Source organism: Phalangium opilio, unplaced genomic scaffold (genome assembly GCF_054372755.1).
Source record: "Phalangium opilio isolate 3A_F unplaced genomic scaffold, DU_Popi_V2 ptg000078l_1, whole genome shotgun sequence".
Taxonomy (NCBI): domain Eukaryota; kingdom Metazoa; phylum Arthropoda; class Arachnida; order Opiliones; family Phalangiidae; genus Phalangium; species Phalangium opilio.
The window spans coordinates 1,170,534-1,181,735 of NW_028324186.1; the positions used below are offsets into that span (position 1 = coordinate 1,170,534).

Sequence of the window (11,202 nt, forward strand, 5' to 3'; positions counted from 1 at the left end):
TCAGTTCGTTTGCCTTATCTTTTTCAGTTCTGTTTAGGTGTTGTTCTTCTTCTTCTTTTCATCTTCCTTCTTCTTCTTCTTCACGTCTTCTCTTCGTTTCGTCTGCAGCGGTTCCCTATCGGAAAGGTCCGGTGAGCTTTGGAAGCGCAGGGGCCGGATGTTAGGCCTACCACAACGAGTTGTGGGCCACGCCGGTGGCAGGGAAACGGGAGGAAAGGCGGGTAGGCCACGGGGGAGACCAGTGCTGGTAGGAGAAGTGGTGATGGAAGGGAAAGGATTTGGGGGAGGCGAGTTTGAGACAGGTATCGTGGGTCGCTCTGCTCTAACGTCATCCTCCGCCTCGTCGTCAGCCATCGTGGCTTCAGCATCAGTGAGGTGAGACTCATTGGCCGAAATAGTGGTGGAATGGTGGTCAGAATAAATGTCTGCATAATAAGCCGCGTTTTCGTCAACATCAGTGGTGGAGCGGGGTGCGTCCCCGACGGTAGTGAAAGCCATAGGAGTAGACACCGTGATGGGGGCATGTACCGGGGTGGCGTAATCCAGAGGAGGTGGTGCCGAAGAGCACGGAGCAACGAAAACCGGTTCGTGTCGGAGGTGGGAACGCGTGCGCCGAAATATTTGTCCGCGATCAGTGCGGATGACATATGAGCGAGGTTCTGGGCCGATGGAGAACACCGTGGCAAGGGACCAGTTGCGGTGGCCTTCGAGGTAACGGACACGTTGTCCTATGTGTAGCGGAGGGAGAAAGGCTGTAGCTTTGTCGTTAAAACGTGTGACCATGCGATCTTGTTGTTGTTGAAGTAATTGACGGTCGTCGGTAGTTGGGTAATTAGGATGGAGTGTGTCCGTATGTGTGGTTAAAGGCGTCCGAATTCTGCGGCCCATGCACATCTCAGCGGGCGAGGGGAGCATGCCACGGGGGTGGAGCGATAGTCCATGAGGACGAAAGACAAATCCTTGCCATCTTGTTGAGCCTTGATCGTTCGCTCAGTTAACCCGTTGGATTGGGGGTAGTATGGCGACGAAGTGATGTGTTCAACGCCCCATTGTTCGAGGAAAAGTTGAAAACCGGCAGAATTGAACGGTGGGCCATTATCGGAGACCAGTCGTTGAGGGGCCCCGTGGCGGGCAAAATGTGGTTGTAGAAACCCAATAACGCTAGGGAGGGCGGTACTGTTCAATTCGCGTGCCTCAACAAAACGGGAATAGTAATCCACCAGGATGATATAGGATTTGGTACCGACGTGAAAGAAGTCTGTCCCCGCGGTCTCCCATGGGAGCTGGGGTACTGGGTGCGGATGCATCGGCATAGGGTAATTAACGCGGGCCCTGTTATTGCAGGTGTCGCAAGCCTGTATGAACTGCGTAACGTCATCAGACAGACGAGGCCAAAACAAATGGAGTTTGGCCTTTGCAAGGCAGGAATTAATGCCTTGGTGCGAGCCATGGATGGTCCGGAGCGCTTCCTGTTGAAGAGAGACCGGAACGACGAGAGTGGCACCCCTGTTTAAAAGGCCATCTATGACGTGGAGCTCGTCTTGGTGGGCACAGTAAGGACGTAAATCAGGACTCAGTTGTTTGGAGGAGCGGGGCCAGCCAGAGGCCGAAAAGTGTATCAGCTGTTGCAGGATGGGATCCTGGGCAGTGGCTTGCTGGTATCGGTCAAGTTGGGTCAGCGGTAGGGTTGATGTGGCGTAGACCGCGGTATAAGGGCCCTCTAGGAGGTCGGTGTTGACCAGCATATGCGGTTGCGGAGCCCGAGAGAGCATGTCGGCTATGTGTAAGTGGGAGCCAGGAACGTACACTAAATCCATGTGGTACCGAAACAATCGCATGAGGAGCCGTTGAAGCCGAGGTGAGAGTAGGTGGATCGGTTTTTTAACAACACCCAGAAGAGGGTTGTGGTCTGTGTTCACAGTAAACTTGGTGCCAGCAACGTAAAAATTAAAATGCTCGCACGCAAATACAATGGCAAGCAATTCCTTTTCTATTTGTGCATAACGGAACTGCGTAGGGGTCAGGGAGGTGGAGGCATACTCAACAGGTTTGCCGTTTTGGAGAAGCGCCGCACCAATGCCGGTTTGACTGGCGTCAACAGAGAGCGTTATTGGTTGCTTAGGGTCGAAATAGGCCAATGCAGGAGCTGTGGATGCGAGCTGCTTGAGAGATTCGTAGTGAAGTTGATGGTTGTCGTCCCATTGGAAAATGACATCCTTTTTTAGTAATGCGCGAAGAGGGTTGGTATTGGCATTGACTCCTGGCAGAAAACGCATGATGTAGTTAATCATGCCAAGAAAACTTTGGAGTGCAGCTTTATCCTTAGGTGGGGGTAAGGAGCAAATGGCTGACACCTTGGCGGGGTCCACCTCCACCCCATTTTCAGTGACAATGTGGCCAATATATTTGACCCTTGATACTGCTAAACGCATTTTCTTCTTTCCAAAGCAGAGGCCACTAGCCTGCGCCCGTTCCAGGACACGACATAATAACGATGTGTGGGTGGCGATGTCAGGGGAGGCCATGAGAAAATCGTCGATCGATATATGAACGTCTGGGAATTCGTCCACGGGAAAGATTTGGCGGAGAGTTTGCTGGCAAACTTCCGAGCCAGTGACGAGGCCATTAGGATAACGAAGGTACCGAAATCGACCATGTGGTGACGCAAAGGTACATAAGTGGGAACTGGGTTCAGTAAGTTCTATGTGCTAGAAAGCACTTTGAACGTCGAGGACGGTAAAAATTTTCTTCCCGCTGAGGGACGCAAAGATTTCCTGAGTGGTTGGTAGGGGGAACGGTTGCCGTTTGATGGAAGCGTTCAGCCGTCGTGGGTCCAGACAGATGCGAACGGAACCATCCGGTTTGGGAGTGACCACCATCGGGTGAACCCAAACGGAAGGGCCGGAAACCGGAACAATAATGCCCAGTTGTTGCATTCTTTCAAGCTCGAGGCGGACAGGTTCCCGAAAAGTGTGCGGGACCTGGTGAGCGGCGCTGATGGACGGTATAGGGTTAGTCTTTAGTTCGATATGATGCTGACCGGGCAGCTTGCCAACGTTATCAAACACTGTATGGTATTGGGCTATAATGTCATCGGGCGTAGCGTCGATCAGCAGGCCCGGTCCCAAAGCGGAGACGTGCTTGGACGGCAAAGGACCCAGAGGGTGACAATGGTGCTGTATGATCCCCAATTGTAAAGAGGCGGTTGCCCCCAGTATGGAAGCGCTATCGTCCGTGGTGACGTAAAAAGGGAACGTGTTCGCAGCGGTATAGGATGAGCATGGGATATCGAGGACACCTGCCATCGAGACAGGGTGACCCGAGTAGGCCATAACCTTGTACTGTGGTGGCCGCAAGGCGGGCCGAGAGTTGAACATGTCATAAAGTTTGAAAGGAATAATGTTCACCTGTGACCCAGTGTCTATTTTGAATGTCACTGGGGTATCAAAAAGGTAAATACGATCATGGATTTCATCCTCAGTGGCGCCAGGGAACTGCGGAGCGACCTGGAGCTGATTAATCTCGCTACAAAGGGTTAGGCTGTAAGAACAGTACTCGTCAGGAAGATCGACGTAGGACAGGTCAGGGTCAAAGGGGTCTTCCGGTTCGGGATAGTATTCTTCCTCGTGAAGGGCATGGGCGGAGCGACAAACCGTAGCCCAGTGCCCCGTGCGTTGGCATTTGAGACAGCGTGATAAACGGGCCGGGCAAGGACTGGAAACGTGCGTCGGATGGCCACAGTTAGGACAACGAGCCCCCTGGGAAGGTCGTTGTGACGGATAGTGCTGCCGTTGGAAGGTGCGGCTTGGATTATGGTTATACGGCGTTCGGTTGGACGAAGGCGGGCGATTGGTAGCGTTATGAGGAATACTACGAGGTTGGGACGGAAAGTTCTCCGAAGGCTGAGGATGATTGGTTCGTTGGTATTGCGGAGCCCCATTGGATGGATATTGAGCGCGTGAGCGGTTCCCAGATTGGCTGGGAGGGCGGCGGTGTAGAGCATCAACCGTAGGCGCGGCGTATGGAGCCTTGGGAGCGATATTAGCGGTCCCCATCGCGCCAGCATGAACAGAAGCAATTTCATCAGCCTGGCAAAGTGTCACGGCTTCTTCGAGCGTAAGAGCGGGTATTGCAAGGAGGTCTTTACGGACCTTGTCACTACGAATACCGCACACAAGCTGAGTGGCGATAAGTGAGTTTGTCAAAGTCAAAAATTCACAATTTTGCGCTTTCGTCTTTAAGTCAGTGAAAAAATTGTCAAAGGTTTGCGACGAACTTTGTTTCGTTTGAAAGAACGAATACCGAAGATACGTTATGTTTTTATATGGGCGATAATAGGCGTCGAAAGCCTCAAAAATCACAGCCAATGTACGGTCGTCACCAACAGGTAAAATTGGTAGCGTTTTGTAAATACGGCGCCCATCAGGGCCTAATATATGTAAAAACGTAGCACGTTGTTTTGCTACGGTTGCAGTGCTTAAATCAGCAGCGACTGCATAAATCTCAAAACTTTCCTTGTATTCTGTCCAGGAAGAAGCGGGGTCCGCGCCAGGAACGAAAACAGGCGGACTCTTGAACGACGTCATCGTGGTCGACAAGGCCCGAAATGAACGAGACAATAGCGCGACTAAAACACGTTATTAACGTGCTATTCGATACGCGAAATGCGAAATAAAAATGTAGTACACGAAATAGAAGCGAGGTTAGCGACATCCCACCTCTATCACCATGTTAAGTGTGATTAAATGACACATTGCTTTAAGAATTAATAAGGTTTATTCGACTGCATGACTGGAGTCTATGACTGCGCGAGACCGAGTGCCGGCCGCTAGCCGAACCTTCCCCGGACTCCTCACCTAGATGACGTCATCCTTGTTAAGAGGATGGCGTCCTCTAGTGGAAGTTATTACAAGTACTAATAGGTACGAAATTCAAATGTAACATCTTTTTTCTCCCGACAGTTTTAAATAGAAATGAATGAATAAAAACAAATGTATTTCTTCCGACAGTTTTAAATAGAAATGAATAATAAAAAAAAACAAATGTAAAATGTAATTGTCTTTGTGTATCTTCTTAATTATCTTCTTTAGCTCAGTTCGTTTGCCTTATCTTTTTCAGTTCTGTTTAGGTGTTGTTCTTCTTCTTCTTTACATCTTCCTTCTTCTTCTTCTTCACGTCTTCTCTTCGTTTAGTCTGCAGCGGTTCCCTATCGGAAAGGTCCGGTGAGCTTTGGAAGCGCAGGGGCCGGATGTTATGCCTACCACAACGAGTTGTGGGCCACGCCGGTGGCAGGGAAACGGGAGGAAAGGCGGGTAGGCCACGGGGGAGACCAGTGCTGGTAGGAGAAGTGGTGATGGAAGGGAAAGGATTTGGAGGAGGCGAGTTTGAGACAGGTATCGTGGGTCGCTCTGCTCTAACGTCATCCTCCGCCTCGTCGTCAGCCATCGTGGCTTCAGCATCAGTGAGGTGAGACTCATTGGCCGAAATAGTGGTGGAATGGTGGTCAGAATAAATGTCTGCATAATAAGCCGCGTTTTCGTCAACATCAGTGGTGGAGCGGGGTGCGTCCCCGACGGTAGTGAAAGCCATAGGAGTAGACACCGTGATGGGGGCATGTACCGGGGTGGCGTAATCCAGAGGAGGTGGTGCCGAAGAGCACGGAGCAACGAAAACCGGTTCGTGTCGGAGGTGGGAACGCGTGCGCCGATATATTTGTCCGCGATCAGTGCGGATGACATATGAGCGAGGTTCTGGGCCGATGGAGAACACCGTGGCAAGGGACCAGTTGCGGTGGCCTTCGAGGTAACGGACACGTTGTCCTATGTGTAGCGGAGGGAGAAAGGCTGTAGCTTTGTCGTTAAAACGTGTGACCATGCGATCTTGTTGTTGTTGAAGTAATTGACGGTCGTCGGTAGTTGGGTAATTAGGATGGAGTGTGTCCGTATGTGTGGTTAAAGGCGTCCGAATTCTGCGGCCCATGCACATCTCAGCGGGCGAGGGGAGCATGCCACGGGGGGTGGAGCGATAGTCCATGAGGACGAAAGACAAATCCTTGCCATCTTGTTGAGCCTTGATGAGCGAATTCTTGATGGTTTGAATCGTTCGCTCAGTTAACCCGTTGGATTGGGGGTAGTATGGCGACGAAGTGATGTGTTCAACGCCCCATTGTTCGAGGAAAAGTTGAAAACCGGCAGAATTGAACGGTGGGCCATTATCGGAGACCAGTCGTTGAGGGGCCCCGTGGCGGGCAAAATGTGGTTGTAGAAACCCAATAACGCTAGGGAGGGCGGTACTGTTCAATTCGCGTGCCTCAACAAAACGGGAATAGTAATCCACCAGGATGATATAGGATTTGGTACCGACGTGAAAGAAGTCTGTCCCCGCGGTCTCCCATGGGAGCTGGGGTACTGGGTGCGGATGCATCGGCATAGGGTAATTAACGCGGGCCCTGTTATTGCAGGTGTCGCAAGCCTGTATGAACTGCGTAACGTCATCAGACAGACGAGGCCAAAACAAATGGAGTTTGGCCTTTGCAAGGCAGGAATTAATGCCTTGGTGCGAGCCATGGATGGTCCGGAGCGCTTCCTGTTGAAGAGAGACCGGAACGACGAGAGTGGCACCCCTGTATAAAAGGCCATCTATGACGTGGAGCTCGTCTTGGTGGGCACAGTAAGGACGTAAATCAGGACTCAGTTGTTTGGAGGAGCGGGGCCAGCCAGAGGCCGAAAAGTGTATCAGCTGTTGCAGGATGGGATCCTGGGCAGTGGCTTGCTGGTATCGGTCAAGTTGGGTCAGCGGTAGGGTTGATGTGGCGTAGACCGCGGTATAAGGGCCCTCTAGGAGGTCGGTGTTGACCAGCATATGCGGTTGCGGAGCCCGAGAGAGCATGTCGGCTATGTGTAAGTGGGAGCCAGGAACGTACACTAAATCCATGTGGTACCGAAACAATCGCATGAGGAGCCGTTGAAGCCGAGGTGAGAGTAGGTGGATCGGTTTTTTAACAACACCCAGAAGAGGGTTGTGGTCTGTGTTCACAGTAAACTTGGTGCCAGCAACGTAAAAATTAAAATGCTCGCACGCAAATACAATGGCAAGCAATTCTTTTTCTATTTGTGCATAACGGAACTGCGTAGGGGTCAGGGAGGTGGAGGCGTACTCAACAGGTTTGCCGTTTTGGAGAAGCGCCGCACCAATGCCGGTTTGACTGGCGTCAACAGAGAGCGTTATTGGTTGCTTAGGATCGAAATAGGCCAATGCAGGAGCTGTGGATGCGAGCTGCTTGAGAGATTCGTAGTGAAGTTGATGGTTGTCGTCCCATTGGAAAATGACATCCTTTTTTAGTAATGCGCGAAGAGGGTTGGTATTGGCATTGACTCCTGGCAGAAAACGCATGATGTAGTTAATCATGCCAAGAATACTTTGGAGTGCAGCTTTATCCTTAGGTGGGGGTAAGGAGCAAATGGCTGACACCTTGGCGGGGTCCACCTCCACCCCATTTTCAGTGACAATGTGGCCAATATATTTGACCCGTGATACTGCTAAACGCATTTTCTTCTTTCCAAAGCAGAGGCCACTAGCCTGCGCCCGTTCCAGGACACGACATAATAACGATGTGTGGGTGGCGATGTCAGGGGAGGCCATGAGAAAATCGTCGATCGATATATGAACGTCTGGGAATTCGTCCACGGGAAAGATTTGGCGGAGAGTTTGCTGGCAAACTTCCGAGCCAGTGACGAGGCCATTAGGATAACGAAGGTACCGAAATCGACCATGTGGTGACGCAAAGGTACATAAGTGGGAACTGGGTTCAGTAAGTTCTATGTGCCAGAAAGCACTTTGAACGTCGAGGACGGTAAAAATTTTCTTCCCGCTGAGGGACGCAAAGATTTCCTGAGTGGTTGGTAGGGGGAACGGTTGCCGTTTGATGGAAGCGTTCAGCCGTCGTGGGTCCAGACAGATGCGAACGGAACCATCCGGTTTGGGAGTGACCACCATCGGGTGAACCCAAACGGAAGGGCCGGAAACCGGAACAATAATGCCCAGTTGTTGCATTCTTTCAAGCTCGAGGCGGACAGGTTCCCGAAAAGTGTGCGGGACCTGGTGAGCGGCGCTGATGGACGGTATAGGGTTAGTCTTTAGTTCGATATGATGCTGACCGGGCAGCTTGCCAACGTTATCAAACACTGTATGGTATTGGGCTATAATGTCATCGGGCGTAGCGTCGATCAGCAGGCCCGGTCCCAAAGCGGAGACGTGCTTGGACGGCAAAGGACCCAGAGGGTGACAATGGTGCTGTATGATCCCCAATTGTAAAGAGGCGGTTGCCCCCAGTATGGAAGCGCGATCGTCCGTGGTGACGTAAAAAGGGAACGTGTTCGCAGCGGTATAGGATGAGCATGGGATATCGAGGACACCTGCCATCGAGACAGGGTGACCCGAGTAGGCCATAACCTTGTACTGTGGTGGCCGCAAGGCGGGCCGAGAGTTGAACATGTCATAAAGTTTGAAAGGAATAATGTTCACCTGTGACCCAGTGTCTATTTTGAAGGTCACTGGGGTATCAAAAAGGTAAATACGATCATGGATTTCATCCTCAGTGGCGCCAGGGAACTGCGGAGCGACCTGGAGCTGATTAATCTCGCTACAAAGGGTTAGGCTGTAAGAACAGTACTCGTCAGGAAGATCGACGTAGGACAGGTCAGGGTCAAAGGGGTCTTCCGGTTCGGGATAGTATTCTTCCTCGTGAAGGGCATGGGCGGAGCGACAAACCGTAGCCCAGTGCCCCGTGCGTTGGCATTTGAGACAGCGTGATAAACGGGCCGGGCAAGGACTGGAAACGTGCGTCGGATGGCCACAGTTAGGACAACGAGCCCCCTGGGAAGGTCGTTGTGACGGATAGTGCTGCCGTTGGAAGGTGCGGCTTGGATTATGGTTATACGGCGTTCGGTTGGACGAAGGCGGGCGATTGGTAGCGTTATGAGGAATACTACGAGGTTGGGACGGAAAGTTCTCCGAAGGCTGAGGATGATTGGTTCGTTGGTATTGCGGAGCCCCATTGGATGGATATTGAGCGCGTGAGCGGTTCCCAGATTGGCTGGGAGGGCGGCGGTGTAGAGCATCAACCGTAGGCGCGGCGTATGGAGCCTTGGGAGCGATATTAGCGGTCCCCATCGCGCCAGCATGAACAGAAGCAATTTCATCAGCCTGGCAAAGTGTCACGGCTTCTTCGAGCGTAAGAGCGGGTATTGCAAGGAGGTCTTTACGGACCTTGTCACTACGAATACCGCACACAAGCTGAGTGGCGATAAGTGAGTTTGTCAAAGTCAAAAATTCACAATTTTGCGCTTTCGTCTTTAAGTCAGTGAAAAAATTGTCAAAGGTTTGCGACGAACTTTGTTTCGTTTGAAAGAACGAATACCGAAGATACGTTATGTTTTTATATGGGCGATAATAGGCGTCGAAAGCCTCAAAAATCACAGCCAATGTACGGTCGTCACCAACAGGTAAAATTGGTAGCGTTTTGTAAATACGGCGCCCATCAGGGCCTAATATATGTAAAAACGTAGCACGTTGTTTTGCTACGGTTGCAGTGCTTAAATCAGCAGCGACTGCATAAATCTCAAAACTTTCCTTGTATTCTGTCCAGGAAGAAGCGGGGTCCGCGCCAGGAACGAAAACAGGCGGACTCTTGAACGACGTCATCGTGGTCGACAAGGCCCGAAATGAACGAGACAATAGCGCGACTAAAACACGTTATTAACGTGCTATTCGATACGCGAAATGCGAAATAAAAATGTAGTACACGAAATAGAAGCGAGGTTAGCGACATCCCACCTCTATCACCATGTTAAGTGTGATTAAATGACACATTGCTTTAAGAATTAATAAGGTTTATTCGACTGCATGACTGGAGTCTATGACTGCGCGAGACCGAGTGCCGGCCGCTAGCCGAACCTTCCCCGGACTCCTCACCTAGATGACGTCATCCTTGTTAAGAGGATGGCGTCCTCTAGTGGAAGTTATTACAAGTACTAATAGGTACGAAATTCAAATGTAACAGTAGACAAAGACGCGAAAAAGTAAGAGACAAGTGTAGAAAATTAAATGTTTGAAGTGACAGATATTAAAATTTTCATTTTTGAAGACGTGATTATAAAACATCAATTATTTGAAAAAATTTCTTATCTTAGTTTTTTTCACAAAAATTTCAGAGAATCTACCTTGATACTACTGTTTATTTTCTAGAAACATTTGCTTCGAGGAAGTTCAAATACTCGGATATCTGAAAAATAGAGCTAGATGAATTTATTTTTATATTTTAAAATTGAAAATATTGCGAACCGAAAATTACTTTCGCCCTTTGACTGTAATGTAGTTAATAGAGTCAAAAGGATCTGTAGCTTGATCGAGATCTTTTGAGAGATATACAACACGTATATTTTTGAAACTTCGAAAACTTTAAAATTTGTTAAGTTTTCATGCTTATTTTATTTTGTCTGCTATCAACGATTTTCTGTCCATTTTACTCTCCTTATAGGCCCCGAATACTAAAACTAACTCTAAATTTTAAAAAGAAAATAATATGCATACATGTTCTATTTTTAAAATGATGCACATGTTTAAGGATAAAATATTTTACTCAAGGAATTTTGGTGAAAAACACTAAGATAAGAAATTTTTTCAAATAATTGATGTTTTATAATCACGTTTTCCAAAATGAAAATTTTAATATCTGTCACTTCAAACATTTAATTTTCCACACTTATCTCTTACTTTTTCGCGTCTTTGTCTACAAAGACAGTTTTTATTAATCACTGAAGGGTGTATTTAACTTTCGGCTCATCCAGAATCATTAACACCTACTTTAAGAGGAGGCGAATCAAGGTCATTTCTAGTTTATATCTAGGGTATCTTATTTCACAGACCCAATCGTTTCAATACTTTTGGATAGATGAAGAATTAACATCCATATTAGCTAATGAATATAAAAAATGCGTTTACAATATATATAAAAGTAGTAAAGCTGAATTAAAAAGTAAACACCAAATTTGAAATGCTAATATCAAAAGATGTTCTTGGAATATTAAGATGAAACAGAGCTTTTTAGCTACACAACTACTTAACGAATCGTAATGACGAAAAATATTTAAAATATTTCCATTTAATATTCTGCAAAAAGGAAATGTTATCGTTTTGTAAGAG

The 11,202-nt window shown here is 48.8% G+C and overlaps 2 protein-coding genes across 2 annotated transcripts; both read right to left on the reverse strand.

Moving 5' to 3' along the window:
- Positions 1-2,708: 2,708 nt before the first annotated feature.
- Positions 2,709-4,586, reverse strand: LOC149654970 (uncharacterized). The gene has a single exon (XM_089844974.1). It carries the CDS (start codon positions 4,584-4,586, stop codon positions 2,709-2,711), a length of 1,878 nt encoding a protein of 625 aa, XP_089701100.1.
- Positions 4,587-5,124: 538 nt separating this feature from the next.
- On the reverse strand, positions 5,125-9,702 carry LOC149654971 (uncharacterized). Its single transcript, XM_089844975.1, has one exon. The coding sequence runs from the start codon at positions 9,700-9,702 to the stop codon at positions 5,125-5,127; it is 4,578 nt and encodes a 1,525-aa protein (XP_089701101.1).
- Between the last annotated feature and the right edge of the window lie 1,500 nt (positions 9,703-11,202).